Source organism: Antennarius striatus, chromosome 18, assembly GCF_040054535.1.
Source record: "Antennarius striatus isolate MH-2024 chromosome 18, ASM4005453v1, whole genome shotgun sequence".
Taxonomy (NCBI): Eukaryota; Metazoa; Chordata; class Actinopteri; order Lophiiformes; family Antennariidae; genus Antennarius; species Antennarius striatus.
Genome location: NC_090793.1, coordinates 18,465,765 through 18,484,320, shown reverse-complemented (window position 1 = coordinate 18,484,320; position 18,556 = coordinate 18,465,765). Strand labels below are relative to the sequence as shown.

The window sequence follows — 18,556 nt, the reverse complement described above, 5'->3', positions numbered from 1 at the left end:
CATCTGGCCCTTTGAGGACAGCCATTATGCTGATGTGGCCCTCAGTGGAAATGATTTTGACACCCTTGATCTAGCAGGGCTTCACAATAACTGAACATGTCAGGTAAAATGTCACAAATCCAACTGGGAAAACCTCACTTCCAGGAGGTTGCGGGTTCGATTCCTTTCTGTGTAGTTTGTATGTTCTCCCCGTGTCTGTGTGGGCTCTCCAGCTCCCATTCACCTCCAGAAACAAATTGTTGGATTGATCGATCACACCAAATCATCTATAGGTGTGAATGTACGTTTTTCACGTGTCCTCATGATGAGCTGGCGTCTTATCTGGGGTGTACCCTGCCAAGTCATGTAACTTCAACAACAACCAAAACTCCGGAGGGAGCGGCGAACGTTATTTTACCCCCACGAGTCGACGGCCTGGTGAAAACGAGAAATCACAACCTCCAAAGTTAACGGTTCAATTTGTAGTGACACGAGTAGTTTGCTGCTGAACATTTGTTTTTTTTAAATGCCGCTGCTCTCGTAGGACCTGAGCTTTGGATTCTAAAGCGCTGCCAAAGTCACCTAAACACTTGTCCTGCAGTCACACTGCTTTGCATTTATAGCAATGCATAAACAGATAAACGCACAAACACCAGTTGTTCAATCCTTTACGACGTGGAAACCTCTTTTTGCTTTCGACGTGATACCGATTACCTGTCCTTGGCTCTCATGACGACCCCACACATACACCCCCCACAAAAAAACACACACACACACACCCCTCCTACGTCTCAGATTGATTCAGGCTGGACAGTTAGCGGATTCGATCATCTAAAGCAAAGCTGCAATTGAGTCTGTTTTGTCAAACTGCCAACGGCGGCGTCTTTTTTCTACTTCTAATAACGTTTGAGGGGATCTCCTTGGCTTGTCCTCATGCTTACACACACACACACACACACACACACACATACACAAACACTGGAGAGACGCTGCTGCTGCATTTTAGTGAAGTTTGAGCAGAAATCAGGCCAGCTCAAACTTTTGGTATGCCAGCCATAAATTTGGGCGGTTTTTTTTTGCACGCTGTATTCTGATAAGGAATCTAGCACCAGCAGGTAGGCTGTAATTGCAGTCGATTTGGAATTCATGTGCACCATATGTGTCGAAATTCAAATTTGTCAGCGTCATTAAATCAGCAACGCAAATGACAATATTTGAAATTGCAAAGGAGCCTTTATTTTCATTCAACATCACAAAATAATAGCATTTATTTACAAGTATAATTAGAAATTGCAGTTATTTGCTGACAAGACAATCAGTAATAATCCTCCGCATCAGCTTTGTCTCCCTGATTCTGAATCTGCTGCTGCTTCTTGTACAAATCAGCAATCTGCAGGGGGAAGAGGAGACGAAACGGGGAAGAAGAAAGGAGGGGAAGACAGTCGGAAGACGAAAAGGAAAGGGAGAAGGTTCACATGAGAGAGCACACATGAAAGAGAGGGCAGGAGGGGAGGGAAAGTAGGGAGGGGAGGGAGAAATCGTGAAGTCAGGTCAGTAACACGGAGAGGAAAAAAGCTAAAAATAACAGTTTGATTATTCATATGCTGCGTTTTGAAGTCGGCGTCTCCCTGCCGATGATGGGGAAAACGGAGGATGTGTTCACTTGAGCTCATCGTGGGTTTTTGGAAAGGGAGGTGGGTGGGACCATGAATAATGCGTGAACAGCAGGCCCACCCCAGAAACAGCCCTGTCAGTGCTGGTAAGAGAACGGGTGGCACAGCGAGGAGGGAAGGAAGGCGAGCATCTCATTATTTCTCCTTTAGCAGGATGAAGGCGAAGCCTTGATGCTTCCGCCTGAAACCGGCTGCACTGCAGCAGCTCCCGCTTCTCCCTCCTGCCCTCCTGACTTCAGCAGCGTGTCAAGTTTTGTAAATTGTCTACTAAATCACAGACAGGAAGACAGTGCCGAAAGCACGAGTGCATCATGACACAGTAATTGGTAGAAGTGTCATTAAAATGCAGTGGATGTCCAAAGTTCAACACCCAAGGTAGTAAAAAAAAAATAAAAATCTGATTTTAAATATGATTCTGAAATTAATAAATTTTCAGTTTATAAAAGATATTCAGGCTTTAAGCCTCAAAAATACAAAAAATTCTTGAAGCTTTTAATTCTGGGGCAGAAATCAATTTAATGCATCTTCAAATATTTCAAAAAAAAAAAAAGTACAGAATATCATAACTCAGTATTTACTGCCAACGCAGACATTCGTTGTGGATACTGACATGCTTTATGCTACACACACAGTAATTAACAGAAAATGTCAAACCACAACCAGATGAGTCCCGGCATTTCAAGAACATTGATGACATTTTGCCCCTGCCAAAAATGAAAGAATAATTTTCCCCCGTTAATCAATAAAAACAAAAGTTCAGGCTGTGTCTTATTTATCAAACATAAATAATTGTGTTCTGAAATTTTATTTTAAATATGTGACTGAGATCATCCTCCTCTTCTACTTTGGATGCAAAGTTAGCGACAAACGAAAGCGCCGTACTAGAAATAAACTAACCCTGATTATGTGACGTTCTCTAGTATGTCCGGTTCTGGGGGGGGTGTACATCTGATCTATGTGAGGTACCTGAGCTCCGGTGGTGGCGTCCTCTGGCTTCTTGTCATCCCTGATCCGGAGGAAGCGGGGGAACCTCAGAGAAATGCCCTTTTCTGGATCCGCCTAAAGGCAGACAGTAATCATCAGGTTGGAGCTCGCAGACGCTGATCTGCATCAGAACCTGTCATTTCTACAACTTTTACTGCAACAAACTGCAGACGTGTTTGAATATGTGAGGTTTTCAGCTACTAATGCAACTATTTTCAAAAATATCAGGATTGCATTTTTGTCCTTCTTTCATTTATTTATCTGCCCTTCAGGTTCTCTCTTTATCAAACATGAATAGAGACACAACTTTCTTCTATAAAAAAAACCAACGCTGCTGAAGAATTGAAAATGCTCCTTGTGAGTCAGTCAACTGAACTGAATCACTAAACATTTCATTTTGCTAAATAAAATGACCAAAAATCAAATGCGTTCATCGTTTTAACAAATCAGGACACCCGCAGTAAGCTTTACATGCAACACCTTCAGGAATCCCTTTAAGACCGACTCCTGTAGACCTCACCGTCCAGCTGAACTGCCTCTTTCCTCCACCGCCGCAGGCGGGACGAGGTGGAGAAGAAATCTAATGAAGCTTTACAAAACATCAAGCTCATACAGGCAGACCCGCAGACCTTTTTCATTTTGCTCACAGTACATCACACAGGTAACCATCAAGAAAAGCTTCCCCTCAGAGCGCGGGGGGGGCATCATGGCTGACCTCCACTCTACTCATCGAGTTCTGCTATGGCTGTGCCCATTGGGCGTTAAGGCGGTATGGACGATGGCGCTAGAGCGCATCTGTGATCGCGAGGTGCAAACTGTAAATGCAGCTGGATTGATTCTGGGGTAGAACATAACACGCGTGATGTAGGACCCCCCCCCCCCCGTGTTCAGGGAGTCTTGTTTGAGTGGGAGATCGTCTGCAGCAGGTCAGTTAAGTTGAATTCTGCTTCTTCTGACTAAACTGCTGAGCTGATTAAAAGTGAATCAGGAAAAATCTGAGACTGATTCAACTGATTTATATAAACCTTTAAAAAAATTGGACATTTGTAACTGAATTTACTCAAAATCACAAAAAAAAAAAAAGTCCCATAAATGTTTGAGGCAGACTGACCAGTCCCATAGCAGCCTTGTAGACGGGTGACAGCGACAGGTCGGCGCACTTCACCTCCCAAACCTGCACGGCGTCCAGCCAAACATCGGGCTCTGCTGATTGGTCGAAACGGTAGTAGGCACGGGGTTTGGGTAGAATGTGTTCCTAGAGGACGTAGAATCAACAATCATTTCATCATGAGTCGTATGACATGTTTATTATTACAAAATACACAGAGTCTGTAAGTAAAGGCCCACCTAGTGTATCCAGTAAACGCTTTCTAGATGAGCACAATGCAAAAAAGAAGAAGCAAAAAACGGGTCAATGAATTCACAGAGAAGCTGATAAAGAGACAGTGACGGATCGGCTGAATCCTGCTGCTGCCTCACAATCACCTCCCCAGAGACGATGCAGACTTTCAACACTTCTATTCAAATGATACCTACTTACTGGAGGGTGATTTCTGTACAGCATTACTATACAAGAAAAGATTTTCATCAAAAAAAAAAAAAAAAAAAAAAAACCCGGCTTGATATACATGCTTTTGTAAGGAAATATTCACCTCACCTCAGATAACAAAAAATTATTAAAAAAATAACCAACAACCTTGTAGCCGAGCTCAGATATCCAATAAAATCTTTCTGTTATGTAAGCAAACCGAGGACACTGTCAGTTCGTGAAATATTTAATCAACTTTGACACAAGCCGTCATTCTTTATGCGTGGGTTCCACGCTTTTAGAGAATAAAAACTATTTTGTGTTTGTGTGTAAAACAGTCGGTGATATTAACATGTATTCTACAGTGTCCACAGAACTGGGTCATAGGTAACTCGTGCTGGGGGGAGGAGAACGCTGCTGAGTATTTCACACGCATTATTTATACAAACGCGCGCTCAAATGACACTTTCAAACAGAGCGAATTACAATGCGAAGCTGCCAGGCATGTAGACTCTTAAAAACACTGCTGCTGATTTAATGTCATAACTTCATACTTTGTTTGACAGTTCAGGCATCAGCGAGATGATCCACTTGAAAAGTCCACGCTCGCACTAAAATCCATATGAGCAATTCTCACTGGATTTATTCTGCTAGAACAACATAATGTGAAGGATCTTTTCCACTTATACACAAATAGTTTCTGTCTTTCAGAACAAGCGCTGCCTTCATCTGGAGGGCAGACGTAAAGAGACCTATTTAAGGAGAAGGAATTATATTCAGGTGCCGTTGCTCGAGGGAAGCACACACTTTTAACAGCTTATGCATCAATAATTCAGAGCTACAACACAAAAGAAGAGGAGTGTGTTACACAATCCCAAAAAATTTTTCCACACTAAAAAAGTTTGAAAAAACCCCCCAGATCTTTGATAGTGTCTCAATTAAAGCATGTATTCCCCTATAAAAGCTAAAAAAAAAATTTTTTTTAAAAAGGCTGGATCTTCTCTAATCCTGTTAACACTTAAATGTGAACTGTGTGTGCAGGAAGTTTTAACAGGGCTAGAAAACGGACATGATCAGTGAACCAAAAATATTTCAAAAGTGGAATAACACCACAGGAACTTATTACTCAAGACTTTTTTTTTTTTTTTTTTTTACTTACCAAGTTTATATCTGAGCTTTTGGAAAATAAAACATATAAAGGAAAGAAAACCTTCCACCAAAAATAAGGTGACCCGACCCGTACCGTCTGCTGTTAACAACCCCTACAGCTAACAAACGACTCAGGAGTCATCAAATTCCTTCCAATCGTTTGTATACCAATAGCTGGGGAAACATAAAATGTTATCCTCACATCACTTTTTTCCCACTGAAATACATTTTAATGACGATTGCTTATGATGCCTGTGGACGTATTCTGTTATGGATGGAGAATTAAATGAGCCTTTAGTGTCACGGACTAACTCAGGGCGATTAGCTTCTCCCTGAGCGTGCACGATCATGACATTTAAGCCAAACATCCTAGCAGCACCTGCTTATACTGACAGTGTATATATAGAGGGATACAACAAGCAGAAGCAAGTAATTAAACTGTTAATCAAAACTAGTTGTAATGAAATCATGAGCTGCAATATCCTGACTGACATCCCTTTGTGTAGTTTGGTAAAATCTATCGTTGATGCTCCATCTTTGTAGTTTTAGCGTTAAATAAAGCGATCCTAGCTACGTGTCGATATTGTTGAATATAAAGTGAATACCAGTTTCATGGAACGGTAATTCTTTTTTCTATTTCAGTAAAAGAATAATGATGTGAATTCTGGCGAGGTCTGCGCCAACTAACGCATCCCCTCACATCTGGTAGAATCTGATCTGGACCACAATGCTTTATTCATGATGGTATTTTGTAATGCTTTTTTTTTTTTTTTTGCCTTGAGCAAAAAAATTGCAGATCTTGCAAACTGGTATTGGCAATTATTTCAACCACTTTCTTTTTGAGCAGAGTTTTTTCTAATTTTTTTTTATCATAACCAAAGAATAATCATCTATCATTAGAATTTATTTTGACTGTTTGGTCTTGAAATCGTCTGATATTTCCAAAGCAGAAAAGGCTCTTGCCAGGAGACTTTTTTTTTCTTTTTTGTGAATTGCTGCAGATTCATTTGCATTAATTTTCAGCTAACTAATCAATTGTCAAATTGTTTGAGCTCTACTGCAGTTAGTCTCACACATTTGCCCAGTGGGGCGTGTAGATGGTGAATAAGAAAGAAAAAAACTACAGAATTTTGTGTTCAAGGATAACGATGCCCCCGCGACTGGCAAAACTTAATTTCTGCTGCTGTGGACAGACCATAACCTCGAAATGAGGTGAACGTCAACGGCCAGAAAATGTGCCTAAAAATGTTTTTAAAAAAACCCAACAAAAACCTGGCAAACTGAAGAAAGCAATTATAAGATGCACTACTTTTGGGACAAAGCAAAGTGTGAAATGTCTGCAATTTTATCCATAATTTAAGTTTAACTTTTATATGTGACATTCATAAAGACTAACAAGGGTGAAACAGATATTTCCCCCTTTTGGTGAGGGCATAAAAACAAGCATTGGTTTAAGTTTACGTAGCAGAATAACCATCAGAGCAGAAAAATAAAAATAAAGGATCAGTGTGTTCCTCATTACTGCACAGCTCCTCACCACCCAGAGGAGTGTGAGCACAGCCAATTGTCTCGATGTCTGGAGTCCCATCGGCCTGCAGCACTGCAACACGGCGGCACCAACAGCTCGCCTTTAACTCGCCATCCATCACTTTCAAATGGAGACCTTCATTACAAAACAAGAGTACAAGCAGTGCTGGTCTAGAGGAGAAAAAAAGGTTACACCGCCCTCTCAATCACTATTTCACTGCAATTTTGCACCTTACAGCAGTTTGTAGTCTTGACAAGAACCCCTTAACCTTTAAAATAGAGGTTTAAGCTAATTTGATTAATAAGCGCCACAGTGTTTGTACTTCCAATACGTCAGTCACTTCCATAAACCAGTAAACTGCATTTCTTGACAGCCTCGCCGCCGCCGCGTCTTCTAGCGCAGATTCAGACAATAAAATCAACAGAATCCCCAAATGAATTGTGATTCCCACAACAGCAAGCGTATTCAAATTGCAGTTGTCAATTTCAAATGTTACTGCTCTGCTGCTCTGGAACAAACCTCTTCAAATGTAAATTGAACAAGCAAGTCATTACCCAATGTCAGGACACGCCCGCACAATCAATCCAAATAACAGATCCGTACTGCTAAAACAGAAATGGTGTACGATACTTATCCCATATTCATCACCATGAGACTAAATTCACGCATATGAAAAAACAAATATATGTCTTTTAAAGCCAGATAATGGATATCTTTTGATGATATAGACGATATGTAGAAAATTAAACCCAAACACAGGAGGAAAAACCTTATTTTCTCTAATAATATTTCTTTTAACAGTACTTGAGTCATTTTCAAAAGAATATTTGTAGGCTATTACTCATTTTATTTTTTAAAAAAAAGGGAGAGTGAATAATTGTGAGCATGAATTGAAGAATTAAAGATGAATAATATTTTTTTTAAAAACCTTGTTTAAGAATGGAAAAAGAGTCAACATGGTGAATCCCATCTTTGAAGAGGTCCTTTACCTTTAAGAACTTATAATGCTGCTCCAGATCTTCATCCTTGAAGCCCGTCCCGATCTGCAATCAGATGAAAGCAGATAAGACAGGCGCGCACACACACACACACATTCAGATTTATTCATATTCCCTCGTGGTAGGACAGTCAACATTTGGTGTCTAGCGGCACCAAACAGAACAGCACGTAAATCCCCCTCCTACGCCTCGACTGTCTTGTCTGCCTGCTTTGCCCCGAAGCGTCGTGTCACATCTCAAAGGGCCCCAACCTGCTGAGACACGGGAAAAACCCAGAGGGCTGACATGCACAGGAGCAACGAAAGAAGACGAGTATATCCATATATTTTCTTACAGCACGCATATGTATCTGAAAAGTGGGTGTTCTGCAGGTTGAGAAAACAGCCCTGCTGCCATTTTTATTTGCTACTGAGTCTGGCGGTGTCAATGATCTATCTGAATGACATGGGTCGGGCCCCTGCAGTAGGTTAATTCGATCAGTATAGAGTAAGTGTGTGTGTGTACATGTGTGTGTTCCAGACAGCGGAACTGTCATTCATGATAATGACTATTTAAGACCTGCCTGTGTAGGAGGTGTAGATTAAGTAATGTAACGACAGGAGCGCCTGTCACCTACATAATACAGGGAAAACGTCTGTGTGAAGTGAACACACTCAGAGATTAAGGTAGTATGATGAATCCAGTGTGTTTGTGTGTGTGTGTGTGTGTGTGTGTGTGTGTGAGTGTGTGTCGACGACTGCTGAATCTATGGAGGTGGCAGACAAAGACAGGAGAACCTTTGAGTGTATTGATGGTCGAATAATCTGGGTGTGTGACCTCCAGGACCTCAAGGTCAACAGAATTAAGCTGCCATGTTGCTCTCATACGCGACTCCTGGCGTGTGTGTGTATGTGTGTGTGTATCATAACTAATGCACGCTGCTCACTTCAGACTCAATAATCAGGCATGTGCACACATAACAATGATCTGCTGAGATCTTTGCGAACCAAACAGCTGAAAAGGAAGAATTCAAGCGACTTCCTTCGACGGTAAACACAGATGCATCGATGCATCTGGAACGTTCAACACAACTAGACAGGATATTTATCACCGCACAGGTGCCGTGTGGTAATTCACCACAGAAAATTAACAAGCCTTTTAAAATGACACACTAGACTGGTGTTCATCACAGCGATCGCTCTGTATGAGAAGGACGTCTGGTTCATCGAGGACATTGGAGGGGAAATAAGTAGAGTAGAGATTATTTGACGAATGGAAATGCGAGTTCATTACTTTCATCGACTGAAACCAATGCTTTTTCAAGGGCAAAATAAATTTTTTAGGGATTTTTTGTCATTATTTTATGGCCTTTGTTTTTTTTTTTGCATTAAAATGTTACACCATGACTAGACCTTTGTTGGTGCGTACAACTGTGTCCAAAAACACTCAAAGTCAAAAGAAAACGGCAATTTAAATCAAAGAGCATTGAGATTGCCTGTTGCTATAGCTACCGGAGTCTGAGCGTGAGGGAGTAAGTCAACACGACAAGGCTAAATATAACTTGGAGCAAACTTTTAAAACATTACCTCATCCATACTGTTTCTGACTGAGTCGCAGCGGATGGATGTTCACTGCCTGCCCTCATCATATCTCAGCAGGAAAAAATCAGACGCGGATAAACGTCAGTCCTGATTCCAGGCCACACGTTAATGGAGCATTGTTCATTTGAGAAGATGATATATCCAGATTCTTTTATTTAATTCTGAAGCGCAGTCAGTACTGGGATGACAATTTGGAAAATAAATAACTACATGAAATCAAATTAAATAGAAGAATTACTGCCTGTTGGTTACATGCCTACCAGTAAACCGTAGCAATAAAGTTATTCTGACTCATAATGCATTGAATTGCCTCCCTCCTCCATTGTGTTCACGTGCGCCGCATGAACGCGTGCTACAGCTATCGATGGCCAGTCTGCTGAACGTAGCTCATGGATCATTGTGTAGACACGATGAGACCGGCCGGTGATCGCGGAGATTTTCTTGGAGAAAAACACACAGTGTTAGCACATGGGATGGAAATCAGTGGAGACTAGAGATGATTAAGAACAGGATGTAATAATGTTTCCCGACAATCGACATGGACAAGGAGAGATCGCTGGCTGACAACACCGGCTAACGCAGACTAACGAAAGGTAAGAGAAAGTATATCGAACAGCGGGCTGTTCCCTACTTGATCCTCCTCCACTAACCTACGTCGCAGTGACGAGTGAATGAGATAAAAACGTCCCTCCCACTTAAATAAAGGCTGAGGCTGTTTGTTAATGAGCGATGTAGCTTTGGATACACTCAGCTATGACGCTGAGGAAACGCCTTTAGCGGACACACACACACACACACACACACACACACACACACACACACACACACACGACTGAAGTGGACCTAACTAGTTATCCAAATGCTAGCTGACTTCAACAGTTTGTGAGGAACTTTCTGAGCCAAGTCGTTACCGCACACTGCTATCATAGCCTGAATGAACCCCCCCCCCCCCCCCTGGGATGACCACGCCCATATCCGGGTGGAAAATCAAAAACGACCCAGGATAGGTTAATTTACTCAATCATTCAATTTGTTACATCATAGATTGAACTGTTACAAATACAAGCGTATTCGCTGTAGATTTCTGATTTTTCAATATATCTACTGATGCAGGAAGCGTTTGTTTTTCCAAGATTCTAGGAGTTGGTGGGGTTAGGGAGGACCACTATGTATATGTAAAGACCTGAAAAAATGTGTTTTTCATAATAGGACCCCTTTAAATATGACCAACATTTCAAAACACACAAATATTCTTTAACATGGATGCTTCACACTCATCTTAAAGCAGGAAGCAGTTGAAAGAGGGTTTTCCTAGAATTTATTTATTTGTGCTCACCTGCCAAAAAACCCCCGACTTTCTATTTGTGGAGCTGTGTGCCCCCTTGTTCTCATTCTCTCTCATTCTCTCTTACACAAACACAAAAACATCCCACACAGACTAATTAATGGCTGCTGGAATATTTTTGGCAAGCGATTGGAACAGTTTTTAACATTTATTTCATCTGCATGGAAGTGAATAATGACATCCACTACCAATTATTAATCTCTCTCTAACAGAGACCTTTTTTCTACCTCGGTCTTGTTTCAAGGTGGACACCAAAGATTAGAAATAATTCAGCATCTAGGTGGACATGAATTATGCTCCTAATGTCCCCTACAGTTGGTTTGTTATTGTGTTGAACAATAGTCGGACAAGTTTCTCTCCAACACTTTGACGTCACGACAAAGCTGACATTTTGGATGTAATCTGTCATTTCATATTGAATTAGGCATTTGCATGAAATATTGTCCCAATTTGCGTATGGATTAATTAGGTTTGGCCAGCAGCTATACATTCTGTGATGCCTGTCCCTGAATTCAAGACCCAGTGGAACACACACACACACACACACACACACACACTCTCTCTCCAACCACATTGAAAAAATATTTTTTCATATTGTTATAGTGTTCATTGTCCAACAGCACAACAGTTCCAACAAGTTCCCCGGTGTAGTTTTGTACAACTATGTGACAGCGAAGAGGATGGCGTAAGGAGCGGAGGGTGCTGCTGCTCACTAAATCCCTTTATCATGGATGAAGACACAAAAGCTACGGTTTGGGGGGGGGGGGTGAAGGAGGAAGGTTCCTGTAACAAGAAGTGACGAAATTTATGTTCTATGGTTAAGTTATCCTGTTGTTCACACCCTCATTATCTCAAACGCATACACACACACGCACGTTTTCATGCATGCTCCAGTACGCGATTAGTGCTTATCCTAAGATGCACCCAGTCACGCCTCCGTACTCACTTAGACACATAAATATATCCCAACAACTCACATTTGAGGAGAGAAGTGGCAGTTCAAAATCACACACAAATACAGAGCAAACATAAAAATACCCCCGCAGCACGCACACACACACACACACACACACACACACACAAAGAGCCGAAACAGACGTGAACAGAAAACACTCAGCTCTTTATAGCTTCATAACACCAAGATCTAAAAGAAGGATCTCTCATTTGCTTTCATTCAGATGAGAAAACCAAAGTGAGAGTATGATGCTGATGTGAATTGTTTAACTAAAATGTAACCGCGGTAACACCTACATCCCAAAGCGACAGCGCTCCTTCACTCGGAGGTATAAATAACACCTTTAAGTGTTGCGATCTGCAAAGGTTTACGCAGGTGTCGGGTCTGCTTGTGTAAAAGCAGATTTGCTCTGTTAGTTTAAAGACTTTATGCTAAACTACAACCCCCGTTATCACCCCGTTTGGTTTCAGGAGGAATCATCAATCTTCTGCCACAGGCATTAAAATTCTGTTCAAATATTGTCAGTAAAACGAATCACGAGTTCTTTATCTCGGATGCGGGTTGGATGCACTGCAAGGAAAACACACACAAACACATACACACACACACACACACACACACACACACACACACAGACACACACCTTGCACACAGACTGGAACTCCTCGTTGTCGTCGTCGTAGCAGGCCAGCAGGAAGCCCCCGTAGGTGCCCGTCCTCTTGCCTTTACCCAAGTAGGCGCCGATCACACACAGGTCCACCGTGTCGCCCACGCCCTCCAGATAGTCCTTCTTCAGCTTGGGGGGGGGGGCAAATAAAATCATTGCATATTTACTGATTAAAGTTTGGTTATTCTTGTGAGTTAACTCAAACACCAGCTTGTTTTTTCATATGAAAAAGTGTTACGTCACACACCTTCAGCCAGTTGTGAGAGCGCTTAGCAATTTCATAGGTGGCATCCTTCTCCAGTGTCTTCACCATTAGGCCCTCACAGGAATCTACAAACACACACACACACACATTAATACACCCAAACACGGCTCTAGCAGAGCAGAAAGGAAATGTGCTGATTATCTTTTTAGATAGACGGAATGTCTTTGTCTCTTTCTGAGACAATCGAACACAAACACACACACAAAACACATTTAGGACACAAAGACAAACAAAGCCCGAGGCGTGTAACACGAACACACCAAAAACTTCTTTCTCTGCTACACACAGAGGCAAAGTCAGTGACACAACAAACAAATGAGGCAAATAAAAGGAGAGGAGGAAGAGAAGGAACACAGCTAACCACACCCTTCTCATAATTTACATATGAAGGACATACGATGAGGAAATACGTTTACAGTCAGCACACAAACACACACACACACACACACGCACACACAAAGTGTTGAAGAATTCCATCCCACGAACAGACACACACAAACCTCGGACAGACTGTTCCAGGAATTCAGCAATGGCGTCCGTGTTGTCGGAGTCGATAGATCGGGCGAACACAAACTCTCCCTCGACCTCGGAGAAGCTTTCCTTCAGCAGAGCCCGACGCCGACACAATGGCTGTCGCACGAGGGACTACAAGCACACACACACACACACAATAAAAATGGTGACACTGCCTCATTACAACCATTTCTTTTTCAGAGCTGGGGCCTTGTAATGACAAGGATGAAGTGTTTTCTCAGAGAGAGAGAGAGAATGATGAAGTAGTTTTCAACTTCCTCTTGCCTCTTATAAATTAGAATTAACTTTTCTTCTGGTCATTTAATCCAAAAATTAACACCATTAATATCTCAAATTTACACCAAAGTCGTGACCTTGGTGTTCTCCATAGCTTTAATGCTGTTGGAAGCGTAGACTGGCTAAGACTGTGCATTTAGCATTTAAGCAACAAATAGAATCAGTTCAAAATAAATGATTCCATAAATAACAAACAGCGGCCCACAGAGAGCCAGGAGGTATGTGCATACAGGGACAAATTAATTCATGACATTTACATAAATGCCATATTAGGAGGGAAACAACGATGACATGACTCAACTTAAAAGTCACTGGTGCGTTTTTCAATCCTGTCTATTTTTTTCCCTCCACTTGGGAAAAAAAAACCCGTTGATGGAAACATTCAGCGATTTGTATTTTCTGTGACAAATTTTTAAAATATTCTTAAAAAATGTGGATTATCGAGATGAAATTGCAAACTTGTGTATTTCTGCACTCGTTCATTATCACCACCCACACCCACCCACACACACACCCACACCCACACCCACACACCCACACACACCCAGAGAGACTCTGAGACAGTCCTGAACACAAACTGACACTCGGACAGAATTACAATGAGCCTAAGAATCATTATCTTGTTACGGCGATCATTGGCATTCAGGGACATTTGCGGCGTCCCAGCAGGTCGACTTGCAAACAAACACGCGTGCCGGATTTAAGTCAAGCGGCGCTCTGGGTAATATTTTTACAGCGTCAGGACCACAGCCTTACCTCGCCGTTCAGATAGAGGAGGTCGAAGGCGTACACACACACTTGGACTTTGATTTCTGAGGCGTCCACGTCCTGTAGGGAGACACAAAAGCACACACACACACACACACTTAAATAATTAAGCAACAAAAACATGCAAATCAAGCATCCTGTTCATAAAGTCTTACGTACAATCCTGGGACTTGTTATAAACAGGTCTTTAAGTTCTCCTAAAAGTTAACTACCCAGCATTCCCCACCTTTAACAGTGCCACACCTCCCCTCATCTTCCTCTTCATCTCCACTCACATCCTCTGATTCTTCATCTCCAGCCCTCACCCCCCCTCTCTTTGACCTGATCCTATTTACGCCCATCTACCCTTTGACCCCATTATAGTCCGTCCAACAGGATCCTGATGTCACATTTAGAGAATTATCAATAACTGCAAAAATAAATAGTGCATTCAAAGAGCAGATGATTGTATTCCTGGATTATTTTCAGTTTGTCATTAAACATTTGCAAACAGCTAAAACAGATCGAAGAACCACATTTAAAATACATCTAATCGCCGTTCTCTAAATGTTCACAAACGCTGCTTCAAAGCTGATGAACTGCATCAAATAAGAAATACTGAGTTCTCAAATCATGTTTATTTTATTGTTACTTACCTATTTATTTTATTTATTATACTGTACATTGTTTGAAATGTACTGATCGTGTTCCGCTTCGTTAAACGTTGGCGTTGTCAGTTTTTCACGCTAAGCTACACAAAACAGTCCGACTTAGCAGTTCTTGGGTGCTTTCTCCGTTTCAATCCAACCAGGCGTAAATCTCCACTACATAAGACACTCGTGTTATAAATAGTTTGAATGTAAGAAGCAATGATGCAGCTGACTCTGACCATTCTTCTTTCTGACATATATTTATTCCAGTAGCAGGGGTGTGTGTGTGTGTGTGTGCTCGGAATTACCAAAATAAAATTCCTGTGCAGTTTTTAAATCTGACAGATTTCCCTTCTGCTCTTTCATTCAGCTTTTTTTTTTTTCCCTGGCTCATTACTTCCCCCTCCACACATTAATGAGGTTTAATTAGTCCATATCTGGCTTCGTCTCTTAGTCTGAAATATTTCATTTCATCCAAACAGTGGAGATGTTGTGACAAAACGCCAGAAGCACAGAACAATCAGTTTGTGTATCAAACCAGAGCTACAAATAATCATGATTACATAGAGTCGGTAACAGTATCTAGCAAAATGATCATCAGCGTAATCATTTCCAAACATTTCCATCATCATGTTCTCATTTGCACTCTCATTTCTCTTTTTCCTAATTTACAAAGAAACCATCACGCTTAGGAGAAACCAAGGTAAAGGAGCTGTTTCCCTCTAATGTGATTGGTGTAGTGGAAAGAGGCCGTTATTCTGACCGAAACATAAAAAAAACACACACACACACACACACGTACACACAGCTCTGACATTTGCAATCTCACACCACCCGCCTCTCTCCACGATCCATTTGAATTTTCTGTCTCATGCTTATCAATCTCCCCTCGTTCTGTCTGCTTGTTCTCCGTCCATCTCCCTTTGTCTGCCGGATCATTACACTCCATTATCCACCTCTCCTCTACCTCCTGGTCTTTATCTCTGTCTTGTTTTTCCCTCTTTTAACCTTTTCTCAGCTTGTTTTCGACTCCCCATCGACTCACTTTCTACCCTATCAACACCCTGGGAATTCCTCCCAACTCATGCGGTCTTCTATGTTTGTTACCTTTCTCTTCCGGGTGGTGAGGACCTGGAAAGGTTGGATCTGTTTCTTCTCTCGATCCCAGGCCACCGCCTCCGAGTCCAAAACACAGGACACCACAGAGTCCTTCTTCATCTTTGGAAAGAAGCAGCAGAGCAAAAAAGAAAACATGAATAAGTAGAGGGTGATTTTTATTCAGTAGAGTGATCAGGACGTCTTTTCGCAATAAAAAAAGCCAGATGAGGCCATTTACCAACATCTGTCGCGGTCATAAAAGGATCGTGTCGTTTCCATTGACGGTACATGGAACAAACTTGGGAGTGTCGACTGCTTAGAAAACACAAGCCAGAGGTTTTTAATGACCGCGGATAATAATCTGTAACATGCTCATGTAGTTCCAGGGACACGCAGCCACTCTCAATTTGTTACCAAATGCTTTGGAAGTCGACACGTTCGTGTATAATCTTTACACCCGACATTTATCATTGCACTTGAGCAGGCTTGTTTATTATCGTCTCTTCTAATACGGCAAAATCGCTGAACACTCCGCTCTTTTTGGTTGGACGGTCACACGTCGTGCCAGGAGCCAGGTATTTGTGATTTAATGCTCAGTTTATTTGCTTTAGTTCTATTTCCACACAAACAAAAGAGGCTTTCACAGCTGATCTTCTCTTATCCTGGAAGAACGACCACAGGCGTAGGTGGCGGTGAAACCAACCGTAGACAGATCGACTACGACTGCTAATTATCTGAGTCATCAACTCCTTGTGTGTGAAGCTAAGGGACGTTAACCTCCTGCATCCTGGGCCACCACTGCAATTTAAATTTTAACACGTGGGACAGGCTGAGACCAGATTGGGGAGTAAAATCTGAAGGGTGATCAGAGAAAACGATCAGACAAAGTCAGGCAAACATAAAATGAACCCATCAGGACGAGAAGATAAATAAAAGAATCATCAGTAATACAAGTATATACAGCAGATATTTATGCACTAATGTTCATTTATAATTAGAAACATAAAAGGAAAAAAAAAATCTCCATTAATATGTAAAATCATGCAGCAAAGTGCTGTAAAATCTAATCATACCAGCTCTTCTATGTTGTGCTGGTGTGGCTTCATTCAGGCACGGTTCAGTTATGGCGTTCCAGAAGTATCACACATACGACATGCACCACCATGACAGCATCAATGTCAGCGCCGAGAATGCAAATTTCAATTTAAGCAGTCTCTTTCATTAATCCTCTGCCATGCTAATGATAAGCCATCGATTGCCTCGATGAAAGCTTCATTCTAACAACTGACACTGGCTATTTTTACAGCACAATCATGGTAAATTAAAGGTCATAAATTAAAAGTCACACATTAAATTATGAAGGCGAGAAAATAGTTTCCAGCCCAAATCGAATATAATGGAATGATGCCATCAGTTAAAAGGGTGCATGCAAATGAAGCAAAAGCACATTTTGACTCAGTTCAAGTGTCTCTTCTCTCCCTAAAACTTGGATTTAAACTGGGAAAAGATGAAGTGAGAAAGAAAGGTGAAAGTCAGCAAAAGAGAGGTTAAAAAAAGATGACAAAAAAAGAAAAGAAATGCAGAGTGAGAATATTGAGAAAATGGAAAGGTAGGACAGGAGCAAGAAAGTAAAAAAAAAAAATGACGTGGAAGAAAAGGTTACTTTAAAAAGGGGAGATGTGTTGAAAATAGGTGCGAAAGGCAAACGGTGAGACAGCAGACAGGAATCAAGAAGAAGCACAAACAAAAAAAAGGTGAGAGGAGACAGCAGCCAGGAGCGCGTGAGGATGAAGAGAACGGAGAGAGGATGAGGCAGAAGAGGCAGACCAGGAGGGGAAAAACAGCAGACAGGCTGCATCAAGGGGCTGAAAAAGAAAAGAAATATTAATGAACAGGAAAAGCATGGGAGGAAAGAATTAAAGAAAACGTTGAAAGGAGAGCAGTGATGGTGGCTGACCTGACAGGCATTATTAGGAAGTGAGGAAGAGGAGAGGGAAATGATTGGATGGAGGAACATGAGGATGCAACAAGTGGAGAGATAGAAACAAAGAATTACATTAGCTTTAAATATTCTGAATATTGAAAAGGAGCAAAAAATGTGATAGAAACTCGAGGACAGATGGTCAGGTGTTGGGTGTGTTTTCTTATTATTCCCATCCATCCCTGCTGAATTTAAAACCCATCTGCTGACCAGCTAGTCTCCATCTCTGACCTAAATGATAAAGCTCTGACTGGTTTATATTTGGGGGGGTGGGGGTGGGGTTATTTCTGTGGTTCTATTAAAAATGAAAATACAAAGAATGACACACAACCAAAGTCTCCTAAATGGGCGTGCTGTGGTTCATGGTCGCCGCTTTAAAACCAACAGAACGCCCAAAAAAACCCCATCAGAATGTGGAAGGCCTGCTCAATATGGGGGGAAAATCTGCCACGAGCGATAAGATTGTTCAGTGTTGTAATGAAAATACAAAACACAAATATCGGAGACATTATTAGCTTTCCTCTCCGTTCTGCAAACATCGTGTCAGCCGACCTTCCAGCCATCACTAATTAATCTAAATGGTAGCTGATGGCGAGCTGGACTCCATTTGATTCGTCAA

The 18,556-nt window shown here is 41.6% G+C and overlaps 1 protein-coding gene across 2 annotated transcripts in view; it reads right to left on the bottom strand.

Moving 5' to 3' along the window:
• Positions 1-1,199: 1,199 nt before the first annotated feature.
• lig1 (ligase I, DNA, ATP-dependent) overlaps positions 1,200-18,556 on the bottom strand; it is a 39,426-nt gene continuing 22,069 nt past the window's right edge. Inside the window, exons 19-27 of one of the 2 annotated variants that reach the window (XM_068341413.1) lie at positions 15,966-16,076; positions 14,218-14,289; positions 13,152-13,296; positions 12,634-12,716; positions 12,363-12,515; positions 7,831-7,884; positions 3,748-3,891; positions 2,619-2,711; positions 1,200-1,369 (exon numbers count right to left, since the gene is read on the bottom strand). In XM_068341413.1, the coding sequence (XP_068197514.1) occupies positions 1,295-1,369; positions 2,619-2,711; positions 3,748-3,891; positions 7,831-7,884; positions 12,363-12,515; positions 12,634-12,716; positions 13,152-13,296; positions 14,218-14,289; positions 15,966-16,076 (930 nt within the window). In that variant the 3' untranslated portion in view covers positions 1,200-1,294. The other variant, XM_068341414.1, reaches the window with a different exon arrangement.